General features: G+C 38.4%; 2 protein-coding genes across 2 annotated transcripts; both read right to left on the bottom strand.

Moving 5' to 3' along the window:
- Window positions 1-287: 287 nt before the first annotated feature.
- On the bottom strand, window positions 288-8091 carry LOC306891081 (2-hydroxyacyl-CoA lyase 2-like; the record flags this gene model as incomplete). The annotated part of the gene is made up of 15 exons (XM_079451089.1): window positions 288-466; window positions 921-1026; window positions 1300-1371; window positions 1517-1587; window positions 1684-1853; window positions 1978-2092; window positions 2869-3003; window positions 3124-3260; window positions 4205-4302; window positions 4520-4619; window positions 4731-4842; window positions 5013-5151; window positions 7041-7168; window positions 7255-7456; window positions 8068-8091. The coding sequence occupies 15 exons, from the start codon at window positions 8089-8091 to the stop codon at window positions 288-290; spliced, it is 1788 nt and encodes a 595-aa protein (XP_079307215.1).
- Window positions 8092-11008: 2917 nt separating this feature from the next.
- On the bottom strand, window positions 11009-17591 carry LOC306905508 (leukemia inhibitory factor receptor-like). The gene is made up of 11 exons (XM_079476169.1): window positions 17462-17591; window positions 16995-17154; window positions 15959-16092; window positions 14810-15746; window positions 14540-14716; window positions 14014-14115; window positions 13543-13701; window positions 13249-13401; window positions 12080-12161; window positions 11880-11952; window positions 11009-11786 (listed from the first exon to the last, which is right to left on the bottom strand). The coding sequence occupies exons 5-11, from the start codon at window positions 14706-14708 to the stop codon at window positions 11439-11441; spliced, it is 1086 nt and encodes a 361-aa protein (XP_079332295.1). The 5' UTR covers window positions 14709-14716; window positions 14810-15746; window positions 15959-16092; window positions 16995-17154; window positions 17462-17591; the 3' UTR covers window positions 11009-11438.
- Between the last annotated feature and the right edge of the window lie 3127 nt (window positions 17592-20718).

Here is a 20718-nt window from a genome sequence, read left to right as displayed (position 1 = left end):
AAAGATGACCACAACCTGTCCTTTTTCTGAGTTTCACCCAATTTAACTTTAAAAACTGTCCTAGTTACAACACCGCTGCAATCTGGTATGTTGTTGCACACATTTGATACTCTGCTTCCATTCCAATAACTTAACTTCTTTTTGTTTTAACAAGTCAGTCTGTAAATGTAATGAAATGTGCACCGCATATAAATTAATTAGGCTTTAAAATTAAAACATAAAATTGAAATGTAAAACATAAAAGAGAACTTTGGGTTTCTAGGCAGGATCGTGCACAGTGTCGCTGTTTAGACGGAGATAGAGCCCTCCCTGAAGTTGGTTTTCCCAATCAGAACGTTTAACAGAATGGCTTTTCCCTCTCTACTTTCCTTCTGTGCCTTTTTAATGATGTCATCAAGTTGTGACTCATCCTGTCGCCCAACCAGGTAACCCTTGCCCCCATAGCCATCAGCTACGATGTGATAATCTGCAAGCAGAAAACAAGAAAAAAACGAATTCATACTTTTGTATCCAAATACAGTATAGAAGAAAGTCAAATGTCAGTGCTGCTGTATTCCTTGAGTGTACAACTGCTGGACACTATGCAATCCTATAATGTCACAGGTGCTACGGAAGACTCAACAATAAATTACTAAATAACAAAAATGGTAAATAACTGTGACCCAGACTTCTCTTTTAAAGCGATTTTACACGTAGTTGAACTGTACGGTACAACAACATTCAAGTAAATAATTTCCCTGGTTAGTAATATGACATCACAGGTCAAAGAACATACATGCAACAATATCCTTTTTCTGAAAAACATCTTGATCCACATATTGTTTTGAAGACTCGGGAGGTGTACTGTAAACTTCAAAATCGTGCTAAATCCTACATTTATGACAACATTTTGAAAATATTATTAGAGTAAACCATCTCACCTGTGAAGGCGAGACCACAGGCTACATTGCTCCCGAGCAAAGGCACTTGTTCTCTGGAGATCTGACTCCAGCAGGCATCATTTCCGACCAGAGCGATCACTGGTGTCTGACATGACGTGAAAAAACATCTCATTTACAATCGTTCTGGCTTATATACTGCATTTATGCATTATGCACTTACAATATAAGTCTATGGGGACAATCACATAACATGCTTCATCTGCTGTTGATCGCATATGGAAAGGGTTAAAAATGTTATGATTTTTTAATTCATTTGTAAATAAATCTAATGTAATCCAAAACCCTATTACGCCCTGTCCTGTCTTTTAAATAGATATGTAAACTATTTATATGTGAGGTTTGGCCGTGTTTTCCCCACCTTGTGGCGTGTAAAGGTATCAAATTCAGCTACACTGTATCCAAGGGAACCATCACCGTAAATGATCCAAACCTGTAACACACACATCGCACCACGTGGGAAAAGCTGTTTCAATAACTGGGGCAAATGTCACTACAGTCAGGTCAGCTAGGTCCTCTGGTCAAACAGAGATCAATATCAAAGCATTCAATACAATTTAACTTCTTTACAGTCTTACCTCAGAGTCAGGTCGACAGAGCTTGGCCCCCAGAGCAAAACCTCCTCCAACACCCAGAGTCCCAAAAGCTCCTGGAGTGAATAGCAGAAAACAGAATCATCAATTCCTTCAAAACGGTGCTTTAGATGTTCACAAACAGGTCAAAAAATATCGATAGTCCTGCTAACCTGGGTCTAGCCAGCGCAGCGGGCCCCGCGGCCTCATGATATAAGCAGCACTGCCGACAAAATCTCCCCCGGCGGCCACTATGATGCTGTCCTCATTCAAAAGCTCATCCACCCGGTGCAGAACATTCAGAGGATTCAGATGCATCTCTGTCTTCTCATCTGCTTTGGCTCTGAGATAAACAAATAGGCAGCGAGATGAAACTAAAGGGAGTTATAGGTCATAGGTTTACACATTCAGTCTCCTGAGACAAAGCTGACATGCAAGCAAGAATAGAAAAGGTGGGGAAAGTTCACCTGTTAGTTTTCTCTTTGACGTAATCTCCTTCTTTCAGACTTTGAGGCCATTCCTCTGGGCATCTGTGTCCCTTGAGGGCTTTAGAGAGACGCAGGAGGAAAGAGCCAGCATCGCCTGAAACATTTGGAAAATAAATTGTCAGTGTAGAACCCCTTTTTTAGTAGTGTATATGTACTGTATGTATACACAGGTTATAACTTAAGTTATACAAATATGATGTAGCTGTAATCCGCTGAGCGGCTAAACTGGGAGTGCTGTATTTGTGACGCATCAAAAAGGACATCATACATACAAAAAACAGAAAGCTTTCCAATACTCCAATTATTACTCCACAAACATGTTGCAAAAATAAATTGCTGGTCAACAAAGAGTACACTTACTCCCCATTCACCCCCTCCTGACCCACAACAGGTGAGCAGGTGCCCGATAACCACTTCCTACATATCTCACGACCCCTCCCAAATCATGTGACGCATTTACCATTTCATGTCCACTACAGATGGATTTTGATTCTAGTTTATTTAGTGCAGAGCTTTTTAAACTTCAAAAGGTCCCAAAAGATATACATATTTTATATACATATAATATACACAATAAAGTACAGTCTCTTTACAAAACATTGATCACAAGATTGTAAGTGTGTAATGTAAATGATGTGCCCAAATGATAAAATACTGTAGTAGAGTATACTATAATATTTACTATAGTAAACTGTAGTAAAATGTCAAGATACTCCGGTATAGGGTGTTCAATTAAGTATAGGCCTATTACAGTTAATGAATTAAAACTAGTTAGATACTATAGTTAATACTATAGTACAGAGAATTTTATTTTCATTAATGTATTATACATTATGTATTCAGGAAAGAAATTAAACTGCACTTCTTCACCTTGAATGGCCACTGTTGGTTTCCAGAACATGTCCGAGTTCTTCAATAGCTGACTTCTGTCTCTGTTAACTGCAATGATTTTACTCCGTCGGTTCAGCACCCTTCCATAACCCAATCTGAAGTCACACACTGTGCCTACAAACCAAAACAAATCATGTATTGACATCTAGAAAAAGAATAGCTTAGTTTTCTAAGCATTCCGAACAGTATAAAACCATAGAAAATAAAAAGACACTAGATGGCGCTGTTACTCACCTGCCAGCAGCACAAGATCAGCATCTTTCAAGGCATCTCTCCTGTTCTGTCTGATGTGCAGTAGACTGTTCTTTCCCAGCATGCCCCGAGACATCCCACCCAGGAAGCAAGGAAAGCCTAAAGACTCTAGGGCCTTTCTGTAAGACACACATCCAAAAAGAGAGTTCAAACTTCAACCATGAGTTACATGTCCGGGTGCTATAAATCAATAATTGTTGCCGTTTTTGGCTCATGCTTACACAACTAAAGCATTATTCTATATGATCAATTTATTCAATACATACAGTAACTGTGTTGGTTGCATATGAAGCATAAAAACCCTTTGGACCTAAAGCAGTGGTTCTCGAACTGGGGGCCCCAAGATTTTTCCAGGGGGACACGGAATTTGTATCATACTTTTCACGCAATCAAACACTAGAAAAATAACCAAAATTATTTATGTTTCAGCATTGTATAACTGAATATGTTTTTGGTTTATTAAAATTCTAGTTTAGGATTATGCGACTTTATTTTGGGGAGGGTCGAAAATGCACTGTACAACAAGGAAAACGTTTGAGAACTACGGACCTAAAGGGAAAGTTCACACCAAGATTTAAACTCTTTTTTTGTAAGAAAAATAAATATTTGTTCTGCAGAATACAAAAGAAGATATTTGTTGGTAGCCAAACAACACCGCCCCATTGACTTGGCCCCAAAATGATTTCTCAACATATTTTTTTTTTTCACATAAAAATGAACCAGATGTTTTGAACCACATGAGAATATAATTTTTTGAGAGAATTTTTTTTGAGTGTTATTTTATACTTCTAATGCCCTTTATTGCAAAGAAAAATAAATAGTAAGCAGGTCTAAAGTAGCAGAACGGGTTTTTTCACGATATGATTTAAAAAAATGTAAAGGTGTCAACCAGTATATGTCAATGTTAAATGTTTAATGTTTACTGTTTAATGAAGGAGGGGTGTCTTTAAATATCTAGACTGGCACCACAAAGACAATAGGTTTAATATCCAGAAGGGGATTGATGAACTACTCCATGAACGAGTATGACACAAACTGGGTAAAGACAGAATGGCTAAATGACCTGACATCATCTGCAGGTGTAGGCGGCAAGGTTGCTTGGCTGCCCAACAGTATGACGGGTTTCTTGGCTCGGCTCACCAGTTCCACACATCTTTGAATCTGGAAATGAATGAAACAACTTGAATACCGAGTCATGTAAATAAGATCTAATCTGCCGTGTCTGAAGTAAAAGTCACAGCTTTCTAGATCATTTCATTCTGCCCTGTTATGGTTCATGTTAAAGATGATGAGAATCAAATGAGATCTAATGTGACGCAACCATAAAAGCAATTAATAATACATCTCAAATGGCCATTAAATGATTGACAGGTCTCACCTCATCCTCTGTGGCCTGCGGGATGTGAACGGGAAGTGGGGAGGGATCACGGTTTTCCCAAGCTCCAGCAAATAAGTTAGATAAGTGATTTTTAAGATACCTGGCGGATAACAAACAAAAACACTTTCAACGTAAAAGTGATTGCCTTTCCTTTAATAATGAAATAAAGCGTAAGAAAATTGGAGGAAATAAAAAGTGAGAAATGTTTGACCGTGCAGTGATTTTGCCCATAAGACCTTTAGGAGTGTTTTTAGGGGCAAACTCTTTTTCCACCACATGGAAAGGGTACAGCGTGTCTATGGGAAGCTCGATAAACACTGGGACTGTGAAATTGTTATACACATCAAACTGTACTTATGCACACAGAGTCAGGTCATGTACTCTCTAAAAAGTGTGATTCACTATATCTTAACTTGTCTGAAAAGTGACATGTTTCAATCACTCACAAAAATGATAAATGATTAAATGAAAAAATGGTCATTCGCAGCATTACCTGGTGTGCCAGACTGTGCCACGGCCAATGCTTTTCTCACAGTAGGAACGATTTCTCTCACTGTTCTCACTGAAGCACAGAACTTACAGAGGGGTTTAAAGAGAGACATCTGGTCAATATCCTGCAGGGCTCCTCTACCCTAAAAAACACAAAAATCGAATGTCAAGAGGAAGAGTGGTGGGTTATTCTTGTACAAATTGTAGATTTTCATATTTATAACAGATCACAAAACCATCACATATGACACACACTTAAAATATTACTGTTCGCTGTATTAACATAAACAATTAATGTCTTAAGCTAGGATCTCTTCTACGTTACACACACGACTCAACAGAATGTTCATATCAAATGTATTTTACAGTAAGATATACTATGTCTGCAACTTTTCAGCACCAATGAGAATTTATGGGATCAGATTGACAAAACATTCTTAGGAGGACAATACTCACATATTTATATCCACATCCTAATTTTATTTTAAAAAAGGAGTTTTATGTTCTTGCCATAAAGATCATCAGAAGTTAGAATAGCTTCACAGATGTTTTATACATGGGTCGAAATAAATTGATAAAGTGATTTTGTGTCCATAGAAAGCACATTAAATGCAAGTAAAATGTCTTTTTACTTACAACGTAAAGTTTCTTGGACAATAAAGTCACAATTTGGTTGAAATACTGTTACATTGTCATTCAGCGTAACACAATATGTACAAATTCAGAATTTTACTTATTAAAATATATAAAACAATTAGGGGAGCATTTACATTTTATTGTGCTTTAAATATGTAAAAAAGATTATTGACCATTGGCCGAATTTTTTTTTTTTTACAAATCATTAGCATTTAGTGTGAAAGTAACTATTCTCTTTTTATATGTGATAAATAGATTTTTGTGATAAATAGACTTATTTATTTTATGCTTAAACCCTTTTTCGTCAAAAATAAAAATTATTTTAGCAGTGCGGAATTTCATTTGAATATAATGATGATGATATAATGACATTCTTGTTCAGAGCAAGTCGAAACATTGAATGTCACAAGTATTCCGACAAATATAAAGTAACGACTTTATAATACAAGAATAAGTGTTCACAACATCATAATGCTAGCTAACAGTTTACTTTTAATAGCTTATTGTTTGGCATCATACGTCTTCCAGAAGGAAATATTATGCGCAAACAATGGTGTCAGAGACTCCTCTATATTAAATTATGAGCGAAAGAATCCCTCCACAATAATTGATCATTAATGTCACTCAACACTTCGTGTTAATATATACATGAGAATGCGATGTGCTTGTTACACTGAAAGGTTTGATAGATAAGTATACTGTAAGCTCTTGACCGGGCAAGTAGAAACAAAGCATGTCATTTTATTCTTAAGAAAAAATGAAGCAAACATTGAAGTTTCTTCTTTAGCTCCGTTCCTTAAGCTTCATCCCTGTACACCTGTTCTTCTGTTCATACTGAAATGAGATCATTTGCTTTGTTATTTTCTTTCTAGTGCGTTTCTTCTCTTCAACATGCTTCGTAAGATCCCGGGTAGAGCGGTTCAATAATAATATAAAAGTAATTGCTGACTTATTTGCTCTCTGTGTGTACACTTGTACTGGGCGGGAGGAACCAGGAGAGTTAAGATAAGCCTTGAGGTGAGGTGATGAATACACATCCAGTTTACTGTGTCAGAGATACATGGAGATAAAACCCTGTAATTTCATCACTACCACAATCTCATGAGTGCAGAGAAAGCATGTTAAGCATTCTTATACACACAGTTGTTGACAGACTCAATATTAAACTCACAACTTGCGCATGAAATGTTATATTCAAGTTTTAGAATTAAATTCATAAAATGATTTCTACTTTCAGAGCCTCACTGTTGCGGTCAGGGGGTTACCTCTGTGACGGACAGTTACCTGATATAATCTCACACCAATAGCGATATGAGGAACAGGTAAGGCAGAGGTGTTCCAGCACGCCAGGCTGAGCAGAGAGTATGTAAAGTGCACCTTGAAGTAACTTTCTGACCTGCAGTAGAGTAGCAGCTGCACCACCGATAAGAAGCAGAGGAGATTCGGCCATCTGAGCGTTCTTCACCGCAGTGACAGTGTTGGTCAGTCCAGGTCCGGCCGTGACTGCAGCCACACCCACTGTGCCTACAGGGGCAAAACACTAGATTATCACCATCTAACATCCTCATGCAAAACGAAGGACCCTCTTGCTTTCTTAGATTTGTTCTTACCGGAAAGTCTCGCCACGGCATCGGCTGCAAACACAGCCGTGGCCTCGTGCCGCGTGTCGACGATGCGGATGCCCAGTTTCTCACAGGCCACCAGGATGGGCGAGATGTGTCCTCCCACCAACGTAAAGACGAATTTGACCCCGTGAGCCCGCAGGACCTCCGCCACGCTCTCTCCTCCATGCCGGGGACTCTTACTTTCTGTCTGGGTGTCACAGACGTTGACAGTTAGAATAACATTCCCTGGTGTATAATGCAACAATCTTTGTCACTGCGAGGGGAGGAGAATACGCCTCAAGAGAATAGAATAATAGACACATTGTCGGATTGTGGGAGTGGTGTTTCCCTGTCCTGATTTATGGATATCTGCCAAAACAGGTGTTCTGCACGAACGTGTTTACATGCAATGTTGCAGTAAAAACTTGCAGTTTTGGCAATACAACAAGAATGCTTAAGTGTCAAATAGGCGCATGAGATCAAAGACAGCAAGGCTTGTGATGCAGTGAGCTGCGCGTGCACACCTGTCTGCCATCCCCTGGGATCCAACCCACAACCTTGCGATGTTAACACAATATCTTCCTCTTACCACTGAGATACAGGAAAGCTAGATGCAACGAGACCAGTTTACCGGTTTAGTCACGTGACATTGGACATATACCCAAACATTAGAAAACCAAATGCCAAGTGCTGCTGTGAATAGAGATTTCCCTCTTCTCCCTAACTTTTGCCTGTCTATCACCATCTATGTTAGAAACTAAATGTATAACCGGCTGACACGAGAGAGCGTGAATGGCTGAGGTACAGACTCAGGTTTACCGGGAATGTCTTGGCTTCTCTCATGATAGATCCGACTATATGCTTGCAGATCTTATAGATCCAAACTCCAGTTTGGCTAGTTCTCTCTTCGTCAGGAAATGACTAAATCAGAAAATATGAATACTGTGAACGAACCACCAGGTAGATACAGAGATGAAGTAAAGAACAGCAGGCAGGAGATGATGTGATGTTGAATAAAATGAAAATGATTTATTTAATAATCTCAGTTGTGCTCAGTCTCTGACTGCACAAAGATTCAATAGGTATTATTATATGAACCTAATGTATGTATGTTTCTACTCAGACCTGTCACTCACCTGAGCCAGAAGAGGAACCTCACACCATGGAAGCACATTCAGTTCCTAGCATTGTAGAGTCTGTCTGTCATCAGGGGCCTGAAGTGATCCTGGACAGTATGGCTTTGACGGAGGAGGAACGGAAGGCCATTCAGGAGGCAACAATCGGTCAGCGCGACAATCCAAAATGGCTTTTATTTAGGAGAGGGAGGCTGACTGCCAGCAACTTTGGAGACGTCCTTATGTCAAGTGATGTGACTGGTTCACTTCTTGACAAGGTGTTGGGAAAGCATCAAGCCCTGGAGGGTAATCCAGCTGTACAGTGGGGTATTGAGAACGAGCGTAATGCCATCCAGACATTCACCACTTCAACTCAGAAGAAAGTCCAGGAGTCCGGCTTGTGGCTTTCTCCGTCAGGAGTGTTGGGAGCGTCTCCAGATGGTCTGGTGGGGTCATCTGAAATATTGGAGGTCAAGCGTCCCTTCAATCCAAGAGACATGACAATAAATGATTCAGTGAAAATAAAGGGCTTCTGTCTCAGTAAGAAAGGAGATACTTACAGCTTGCGCAAAGACCATCACTACTGGCACCAAGTACAGGGGCAGCTACACCTCACTGAAAGACAAACCTGCTACTTCGTTGTGTGGACCACAAAAGACCACGTCATTATACCCGTAGCCCGAGATGACGCTTGGATGTCAAACCTGCAGGTCCTGGAAAACTTCTTTAAAACCAAGATGCTTCCAAAGATGATGTGAGAAAAGTCATTTTATAATAAATATATAGTTTAGAAAGAGTCCTGTTTATTAGAGAGTTGACTCAAATATGATTATCATAAAAATGTATGTAAGGTAATGTTATTTGGGATATAAGATAGTTATTGTTAATAGTTGGTGGGTGGAGTCTCCTGTTTGTGTTGTTGTGTAATCCATTTTGTTAAGATCAAAAAAAACATTTAAAAAAATCTGAATAAAAAAGCTGTTGAATGATAAATACACAATGTTTACTCCCCTGTTGAAAAATGGTGAAAAATAAAAGATGTGAAATCAGTATTCAGCTGTCAATCTCAATATTATAGTGGTTCAGTTGTGCAGTAATATGCTGTAAAGCATTTTCTTATATATTATCATGCAGTTTGATGACCAGTCACAAACCAAATCATAGTTTTTCTCTAAAATATTCATAATAACTTTTAACCTTAAACCTTGATGGAAAATACACATAGTGTTATGCTTTAGCTGGCCATGTGACATGCGTGTGAATTTCAGCGCTCAAGTGTGAACGGATCACATGTGTTTGGTGTTTGTCTTTAGTTCTGTTGTGTTTTAAGAGTTGACTGAGGTTCTGTAAGACTGAACCCTTCTTCACATGTTCTACAACATGACCTTTGACCTCACACACATACACCGGTTTCATGGTGTCTTTACGTAACCTTAGTTTTTATCATCATTAATAATCTTCAGAGAAAGTAAAATAAAGGTCCCCATCACATGCTTTTAACCATGATTTTTCCAATAGTACACAATGCACCAAAAAACATGGTTCATTTCCGTAAGGTTTTAAAACATTTAGTCATTCTCTTTCATAAAAACAGACCAAAAGGTTTCAATGCATCATCGCGCACAACACACATTTCTGCACCACAGAATGAAAATCTCCCTTATGAACGTCACGTACCTCTGAACAACCTCAACAGAGACATACGGACACAACAGAGCATTAAGGTTCTGAGCTTCCGCTGCTGTAGTAAAACTACATTTATCACAGATGTTTCACAATCTCTGTATCCGTTGCCACTTGGTTGGAGATGCATTTGTGCTTGTGTTCTGTATTTTTATTGTTATGTGATTCACTACTATGGTCCGTCATGACTCTTATATCGTCCGTGTGATGGTGTCCAGCGCTATCTAGTGGTGTAGCTCATGATGGGCTGCGGTAACGTGTCTGAATCTGAACGTTTCTAAAAACAAACACAACATATGTGCTCGCTGTAGTGAAATATTCCCTAAAGTGGTACAAATGTTCAACCAATGTGTCATCTACAATACTGTATATTGACTGCGCACGTACGAGGTGTTTATCACTGTAAACACTTAGCAACTCAAACATGCACTGAATTTTTACAGATACTGAAACTATGTCAGAGATGTATAAACATGTAAATAGAGTCTTGACGATATTTCCAAATATATGAATGATCAATATACACTACCCGTCCAAAAAAAGTCTTATGACCACATCACCCCTATTATGAAGGCCCTTCACTGGCTGCCCATCCAACACCGAAGAGTTTTTTAAAGACCTTTATATGTCTATAAGCCCCCAGTTATTTGTCAGAGCCGCTGCATTCCTACATGCCTCAGGAACTTGAATCTCCTTACGGTCCCCCAGTCCAGACTTAAATGCAGAGGAGACTGAGCATCTTCTGTAGCTGGCCCTATGCTTTGGGACACTAGAGGTCAGAGTGACCCCCTCTTTTTTCATATCACGTCTAAAAACGTATTTATTCGATCTGGCCCACCATTAAGGATGTTGATTTTCAGTTTTTTTATTGTATTTGCTTTTATTGCTGTTTTTTAGTCTGAGGTCTAGACTGACTTTGGTCAGTCGTGTGCTCTATAAATAAATGAACTGATAGAAATATATGAGTATACTCTTTATGCACATTGAGAATGTTTAAAAACACGTTTAGAAAAACAAAGATAACGTTATTGTTAGATTGAAGATTTCATAAAGCTTTGCAGAATGAATGGAGTATATGAGGCACCTCACAGAAACATGCAGCGCAGTGGCAGATATCACGAGGATCTTACTGAACATCTGATGGCATTACACATGTGTTGGGCTGCTTTACATGTTAAACTAGTGCTGTTAATTCAATCTGTTTATGTAGTTTAGTATATTGATATATTTGTTCAAAACTACCACCTATAATGTCATAAAAATACTTTAAGTAAACAAACAATAAATTCTTCTTCTAAAGCAAATGTTATAATGTGATTATTTCATTACCTCAGATTGAACTTTATGAAAGGTTTGTACAGCTCTGGTTGAAGTGATCACATTATAAATGTTTCAGAATGCTTGAGATGTGACGTAATCACTTATAAACACAGAGTTCTTGGCCTCCTGCACTTTTTCATCCGTCTCAAACATCTTATCAGATAAATCCTGCTGTTCAGAAGACACATAAGTGAAGTTTGTGAGATCTGTGTTCTGACTGTCCCATATTCCTGTAGTGAGCTGGTGGGAGGACGTTAGGAACGGCGCTACTGTGACTTTATGAGAAATGAACAGATGATTCAGATCCTCAGTGTCGGTCAGCCGTGTGTTCTGTATCATGGTGCTGTGATGGGCGTCTAAAACCTCAACATCACACCAATGACACTCCTCTATACTGAATGTACGGATCTTTTCACTCGCCTTGAAAAAAACAACAACATGGCAACAGTGACATTGAAGCTTAGAAATAACAAGCATGAGTTACATTAAAATATGTTTATAGTAATGAATTACGTCATAAAGATCTTCATCCAGGTCCAGCGCTTTTATGTGCAGAAATCTGAATTCTTCATGAATTTCTCGCAGTCTGGAAAAGATGAAACATTGAAACGTCAACATGATGAAGAGAAGAAAACAATAGTAAGTGCTGCATTCAATCGCAGGACATGTGATGATATTCAAATGATGTTCTTTAAATATATTAGAAGACTCACTTTTTCTGGCAATAACACAGACAAATGCAACAGCCGACCAACACCAGGAGCGAAACTAAAATCTTAGCTGACAGCAGATAATCTGTTGACAGAAGAATTATCACACAAATATAGACATATTTACACTAAACCAGGAGTCTCATTTATCAACAGTGAGTAGAAAAGGTTTTATATTTTGTCCTACGAATGAAAATTACAATGTGCCTACGTACAAAAAAAACTGTATTTATCAAATTTGCTTGCGTGGTTCTTACGCACACCTGTAATGAATCATTGATGATAAATCCCACATGTTCTTTAAGTCCCAGTGAAATAAAAAATGACAATTTCAATTTTCCACAAAATATTGCAGCTTTTATAGTAAAAGGTTTATCAATGTGGGTCATTCTCTTTTAAAATTCATCATCTTTAGTTAAAATATCAAAATGCACTTCCGTCCTGTAGTGACTATTCATCTTAAATGACGTATGTTAGACTGCTTGGGTGGAGCATCCGTTAACTCCTCCCCTTCCACTGTCAATCTGCTGCCATTTCCAAATGCAAAGGCGGGTTTTAAACATCCAATGAAATCGCAGAGAAAGATAAAAGACGCAGACACTATTTTTCTTGTTTCTTGTGACAAAAATGTCAACATACGGAAGTAAAAGGATCTCAACTTCTGGTTCACGGGGACTTTAAGCACCGTGCTCGTTCACGTTCATTTGCATTAGGAAACGGCTCCAATAAAGCTTATATGGTGATGACACCTCCCTTTATAAATCTCCATAACATGTTCTGTGCTCTCACCAAACAGATCAACTCGCTCTTTGAAAACTTTTTTGGCGCAATGCATGGTTTGCTCAGTTTGGTTTTTATTGTTTATTTTATAATATTTCATAATAATTCTCCAAAAAATAAAATGGTCGGAAAAGAAATCAAATAAGCAGTTATTTTGGTGGAATTGCAATGTTAATATGATTTTGGGCTTTATATCTGCGGAATGATGCAGGTGATAATTGTTAATGTAGTTTGTCTCGTGTCACACGAGACTTGAGATGAACGGTGTAGTTTAAAACTCAATATAGTCTGTCACCATTATAAACATTTTAAACCCAGACAGAATCTTTAAGTGTTCATCTGAAACCAGTTCATCAGATTGAATGTGATTTTTCTACAGGGGTTAAGCTCACAGTTTGTTCTGGTTGTGATGGTGGTGGAGGTCTCTGGTCCACAGCCCGCCGATGAACACGCAGACAGATGAAACGTGTACGACCGGTCTTCCTTAAGATCACTGAATGTAAAAGATTTACTGTGGGGTTTATTTATCATCTGTCTGTGAGAACCTGCGATAACACAAAACAGTAATATAACAACTTTGACAGCACAGTTGCATCAATCTTACCTATAAAGTTTCTATATATAATAGATCAGTTTATAAAGCTAAGAACATAACAGAAACTGGTTGAGTCATTTTGAACACTTACTCCGGGAAATATCACCATCTAACTCATCATGTACTGTAATCTCATATCCTGTGATGAATGCAGTGTGAGTCGGGTCGTCCTCATTGAAACTCCATCTTAGAGTCACAGAAGACCACGTTACGCTTGGATGAGGGTCCAGTGTGGGGCCCTGCGTGGGCTCTTCACCCGTAAAAAAGACAAATCACAGATTAATCTCTCGTTTATTTCTGTCATTAGAGTTTGAGAAGAGATGTCAACAAGGATTTGTCAACTCTGTAACCCAAAGTCATTATTATTGAATATCTCAATATGAACTCAAACATTTCTCATCAGATTTACCCAAATCCAGATTTCATTCGTTTTACACCTCTGAACTTTCTCTGGCGACCAAATAAAAAGCTTCTCTGAGGTCGCACATGTTGAGCAATGTTTCAGTGACATTTCTTAACACAATGTGCTGAACAGGAAAAGGAGGATGTGTGTGTTTCTTACTTTGTTCTTCCAAGTATCCGATGAGTTTCTCGTGAGGTCTGTGTCCTTCTGCGTTACACCAGTAGACAGTAAAAGCGTATCTAACACCGGGTCTGAAATACTCTAGAAAAACAATCTTATTGTACAGTCATCTTGAACAATCATGGAAATTAATAAACATTTAACATGTGATTTCAATGACTTGTAGTTGTGATGCCAAACTTTTATTTTGTCTTTCTTGCGTGAAGTTTAAATAAGGACAATTTAGATTTGATGGCGGCAGAGGAAAGACAAAAACCTTAAAGGATTTCAAATGTATATTGGAGTCTAAAAACAAGCCTCAGGTAGAAAACAAAAGTTAGAAAGGGCAGATGGATGGTGCCAAGTTTGGTGGAGACAGTTTGAAGAATCAAAAGATTTACGGTCATTTTACGGTACAAAAATGTCTGTAGACGTTGACAGAATGTTGAGATTGTGTTGTGACTTGTGTCGTGATGGTGTTCGTACGGATGTGTACTATGAGACATCACATGAAAACACATCTAACCTGCTTCGAGTGATAAGTAAGTCTGGTTAACCGGGACTTTTCTCCACTGTAAGGAGCAAGCGACTCCCAGCATGCACCACTCTACGGTGTAGTCGCAGGTGGAGGCCGATCTCCTCGTCCAGTAGAGCTGAAATCCCTCTGCGTTACCCACAATCCTCTTCTCATTCATCACAGCCTCTGCAGGAACAGCATGTTTGGGATGCACAAAATGAACTACAGATTGTACCTGAAACGCTGTATGATAACGTAAAGAAAGAAACGTATGTTTACCTGTATACGATGAAGGAATAGTTATCTGTGATGGTACAGATAAACCCGTCTGAGAGACCGCCCTCACTGTGAGGTCACACACGTGGACATCAACGGGTAAATCCACACGTGTCTGTGTGACATTGATGCACTTATCGCTCTGTGGATCTGTGTGGTTTTCACAAACCTCATAGGCCTCAATAGACACATCTGGATGGCTTTTGACCTGAGAAACATGAAGTTGAGTGCGTGATACTGTCAGTGTATGTTGGGTTCAAAGGTGAAGAAACAGAAACATACAGTGCGCCAGAGAAGTGTGACGGTGCGAACCGGCCCGTTTCTGATTTTCCTCCACACGTCCACCGTCACCAAAGGCCCTTTCCAGAAACTAGATTTACATGCTTGTGTAAAACATACAGCGCTGGTTCTTGAAGCGATGAGGTCATCATGTCGGAGGTCGGGTCAAGGTTTCACATTCTGGGATATTGTTTGGGTCGTTCGGTGTAAGTTAACACATCAGTGGTTTTTATCAGTTTATGAACAGTAATAAAAGTAATGCCGAGTCAATATTATAAATGATAGAGACTCAGTGTTAATAATGTTTTTATTTCTGCTTTTTCAAATGTGTTTATAATGTTTTGGTCGTTTGAATGTCAATTCCATTCATATTTGTCTCTACAGGGCATCTTACAATTCTTATAAGTGGTGTGTTTCTATCATATTGTGACTCTAGGATTATATATTGTATTGAATTGTGACCGCAGTGTATTTTTACAGACCTCAGTAACAGTGCTTCATGACTTCTACCTGTAAGAAAGGCTCTGGAAGGTGTCCATCGGCCCCAGTCATTGTCCTGTGTGGCGCAGCGACCCCTAGCGGTGTATCTCACGCTGGGCTGCAGTTTCTGTATCTCGAATGTGAAATGCTGAAGCGAATCTGAACCTTTCATCTGTAACTCCTGTTGGTACAGAACAAAAAAAAACATCATTGGACCGCTGACACTGGACGTTACTAGAGACGTACAAAACAAACGGGGGGAAAAAGGTTCATTTTTGCTCTGAGGTTTGGTTTTCACAAGAGGTTTCACACGCTCAGCCGAACAGGAAACTGCTTCCTGTCGTAATTTTGATGAGAATGATATGACGGTCAACACACGATGAGATGTTTTACCTGTGTCATCCCTCCTGGCTCCACTTCAATCTGACAAGTAATGGAGAGACCTTTAAAGCTTCCGTTCAACTGTAAGTCCATCACAGCATCCAACACACCGGCCGTCACTTCAGAACGCTCAGGGAATGGAAAAACTGGAACACATTTATATTTATAAATTATATTTTTGGATACCTTTGATACTTCTCATATGAATAGAAACCTGCGTTCTTTCAAACTATCAAGCTAAATATGTTCCTGGAGATTCATTCAACTGAGAAAAGCTGTGCAAACATCATTCTTTTACATTTTACATACACTGTGACTGTGACTAGTATTATATTGTGTATGTAGGGGAGACTTTCCTGTATCTCAGAGGTCAGAGCATGGTGCTAAAGGTCATGGGTTCATCCCAGGGATTGCACGTCCTCAGAAACACATGTATAGTATCGTGCAATGTAAGTGGCTTTGGATAAAAGCGTCTGCCAAATGCATAAATGTAAATGTGATGTAAAAGACAAGGGACGGTTGCTGCACGGTTTATTCCTCCGGTCAGGAATGAGCTGGTGTATGATGCTCATGGTTTGTTACTCTTTACTTTATAGAGTCAATGGAACTTTTCACACATGAACAAACAACAGAGTTCACAAGTATTTCAGTATCTTGTTCTTTTATTTAAAATATTTTGCCAGTTTCACTTTTTAAAGACCCTGTTTGTTCACAAATAAAATAAAGAAATATCAAAATGATGTAATACAATACTTTTATTACATATTAATGAATGTTGCAACCGTCCCCTGTTATGGGTCAGTTGACTTTGTATAAAGTGTGCGTATATTATCCTACATACACATGTTACAGAAGTGTAGGCGGATAGCTGACAGACGTGGGTTTAACAAATGATCGGCTTTCTACTAAAAACAGTCTCATAGAAACTGAAGGAAATACAAACACGTCCCCGGTCCGATGTGTATCACAATATCCACATTTCATGAATTTATAACAATATCAGTGCCGGATCATGAACAGTTTGGATGAAGTTAAAATCATATTCAGCTGTGTCAGTGATGTTGAATATGTAGTGTTCACTCTCTCGCCCCAAACTGTTTGTGACACATAAAGTGATGCTGTAAGTGACCTGCTGTTGGATGACTGGAAAACTGCAGGAGACCAGAAGATGACTGTTCTCCAGACTACACGTGACAACCTCAGAGTCCCTGTTAACAAAAACAAAGTCATAGATAATAACCATTATTGGACTGAAGCTCGAGCAGCATTAAGGTTGTGGGGTTGATTCACACACGTACTGATGAATATATAACTTACTCAGTCGTCACTTTAGGTAAAAGCGTTTGCCAAGTGCATACATGTAAAAGACTAACTCGAAATGATTCATTTTACAGCCTTGCACGCTCTTTAAATGATTCATATCTATCATGATGAAAAACAACAGATAACTGGATCAGGGTGCGTTTCGTCTTTGCTAGAATGTGTTTTTCTGAACCGTGATGAAATCTGAGTCACCTGATAAGTAATCTGTACTTCCTTTTGTGGCTTCCGCCGAGGTTTGGAGCTCTGCGTACTTTCCATGTGCAGGTGATGTTTCTCATGTCTGTGGTCTCACATCGAATACGATGAGGTTTCTCAGGAGGGACTAAAGAAGGAAATAAAAATCAAGTGAAGTGCTTCGTAAATGCAGTGAGCACAAAAGTTACTGCACATTCAGTGACACTTCAAAACGCATGAATGCTGTTGCATTAGATAAGAAAATATTAAACCAGTTATTAAAAAAAGGACCTGCACACGTTTTCAGCAATACAGTTCATGAGAGTAATAAAACAAGAGACAAACTTTTCAAAATGAAGACAAAACCTTTCTTACTGTAAAGGTAATGGTTAGTTGTTAAAGTGTCTACATATATTTAGGCGTTTACGAGGAATAATATCATTTTTATATGATTTATTTAAAAAGGTACTTACAGGTGACAAAGTTCAAAGCGACTCCAGAACTCTCTTTACTGCAGTTAAAACTGACACCGTACAGGTTTGTGGCGTTGATGTTTTCCACTCGAATGGCTTTGACCCGTGAGCTTATGTTGATGACTTTGTATTGGGTTTTGTTGAACAAGATATCCGTGATGTGAGCATCTTCTGAATAAACACAGCAGAACAGCAAAGTGGATCCTTCTTTCAGCACCTGGTGCTTTGGATACATCTTGACATCTCGAGACAAGTTCTCATCCCCTACAACACAAGCCAATTGAAAAGAACTACTGTAGAATAAACCACAGACATGAACTCATCACATCTTTTTAATATCTCAATTCTTTCTCATAGACGTGAATGGGATTTAATGGAAAGCAAATGGAAAATGTTGCTTAAAACTCATCTGTGTCTCATTTATTTCTCCTGAGAAAATCTCACAAATGTCTCCATCAGAAGAGATCTCAATAATGTCTCAAACTGAGCTCAATAGTAACTATTTACTATTGAAGTTTTACTAAACTGACTCTCAATAGGCCTGTTAGGAACTCAAGGTGTATCTTATAGCTCACGGGATCATTGTGTGATTCTAACAATCTAAAAAGACAACCAGCTTAGTTTTGTGTGAGGCGGGTCGACAAAAAAAGCTTATTCATCCCTGACAGTTGAGAGGCTCACAACAGACATGAACCATGTTAATGACAAAAAGAAGAAGTTCATATCCTACAACGTTACATCAGAAGTCAAATATGGTTTAGTGCTAAAAAAGTCTGGTTTGTTTGAACCCTTTGGGTAAAATATGGTTTATGGACATTTACATTTAGCCGACGCTTTTATCCAAAGCGACTTACAGACGGGTAAACAACGGAAGCAATTGGAACAAAATAAGGAAAACAAAAAGCACAAGTGCAATATAAAAGCTGGTCTCGCCTACCACAGTATACAGAGAAAAGACAGAAGTATTATTGTTTTTGTTTTAAAGAGTAAAAAAGAGATTGAAGTCAGAACTGATCGGTCAGGTGTTGGTGGAAGAGAATCTACAGATCTTGTAGCAGCGGGCAGATCCGATCCAGAGAAGGTACGTGAGAGAGATTAGAAAATGAACATTGAAAATGTCTGTATTTGACCCAAACTCGGTTTGAAACAACCCAACCTTTTTTTAAGCGTATTAATAATACTAAAAATATATTATTTATATACAATATATACAAAAACATATCAAATGTAGTTAACACGGATTCCATTTCAAACACCATTATGAACCATCAGTTGTTTACCATTAAAACCAGAACAACATTTCTTAATGTAATATGTGTTTTATTCCTGTAGGATTCAATGGTGTTCAATAGGTTCTCATCCACCCAATAAAATCCCACCAATAGAACACAACACACTACCAGTAGAGACCCCCAGATACCATTAAAGCTTACTTTAAAACCAATACAGCTCTCACTGTGAACATTTTTTTCAGCTGGGATGTGACGCACATTATTATCAGCACAGAAAACTGATTTTAAATTCCCCACCATAGTGAGTTTTCCATGCGCTCCAGGATCCAAGTGTTGAGTTATCAGAGATGCGTCTTATTCTCACAGAATGATCTGTGCAGTTCAGCGGTATCTGTGACGTCCAGATCACTGTGTCAGCAACAGCATTCAATGACATCTGTCAATGCACAGAAAATCATTACTGTCCATACGAATAAAAACACAAAACTCTGTGTCAGGAGGCAGTGGGACGGTTAAACTCACTCTGTGGATAGTTTCCATGTTTTTTGTGCGACCAACTTGTATTTCATACGTCTGATTTCTATGTTCTTCACTCGTCTTCATCTCCAGTCTCCACATGTCCAAAGCCCGAAGTTTGATGATGTTCGGCACAGTGATGTCATCTACAAGAACATCATCGAAATATGTAACATAAATAATGCTTTACATCGCTAGTCCTGGTGCTTTACATATTTAGTGTGAATGTAAACATTAATACAAACAATGTTTGAAGAAAAGCAACTTGAGTGTTTGAACAAAAGAACTAAAATGAGTATTTTTTAAGCAGAATGGACATAAGAAAAACAAATGATATAAAACAGCAATAAATTCATCTGACCTGAAGAATCACATCTCTTAACATGTTGAAAGATGATGATGAACATAAGTATGTTTGTCCAAGAGTAAATCATCTCGGTGGATGTACAAGACCTCATGTTGGATTCATCTCTGCTCTTCTGTTCCATGTGTCACTTTCTCCGCCTCCTGCTGTCTGCTCTTTACATTAAAGCCATAATGCCTGTGGAATCACATTGATATCACTTTGTATGAGTCAGAAAGTGTTTCAATGATGTTTATTGTTTGGTGTTGAATGTTATTATATTCTGGTGTCGATCATTGATATGCTTTTAAACTCAACGCTATTATATGGATCCTTTATATAAACGAAGAGCTCCATCCACCGGTCATTAATGGAAATGCGTTTGAAGAATATTAATACATCATCCATTAAACTCATGAAAATACCAACAAACAACCCACAGATCTCACGAATGAACAAAGTTAAAGGTTTACATTTTACCTTAATTATTAAATCAATTATTTGATCATTCATAATGTATCTAATTGTTTAATTATACGTTTAGATTTGAATGTGTCATTAAATATGTTTGAATAAAAAACATAGTTTATAAAACTAAATACATAAAACATGTAAATACTTATTAGGTAAATTCGGCGAAATAGCAAAGGCTCATAAACATGCTCATCCCATTCTTCTGTTATGTACTCGATACTGGTGACACAAACATTA

Source organism: Barbatula barbatula (genome assembly GCF_947034865.1).
Source record: "Barbatula barbatula genome assembly, chromosome: 2".
NCBI lineage: Eukaryota > Metazoa > Chordata > Actinopteri > Cypriniformes > Nemacheilidae > Barbatula > Barbatula barbatula.
Note: the sequence above shows the minus strand (reverse complement) of the source record. Positions and strands in the feature narration are given on the sequence as shown.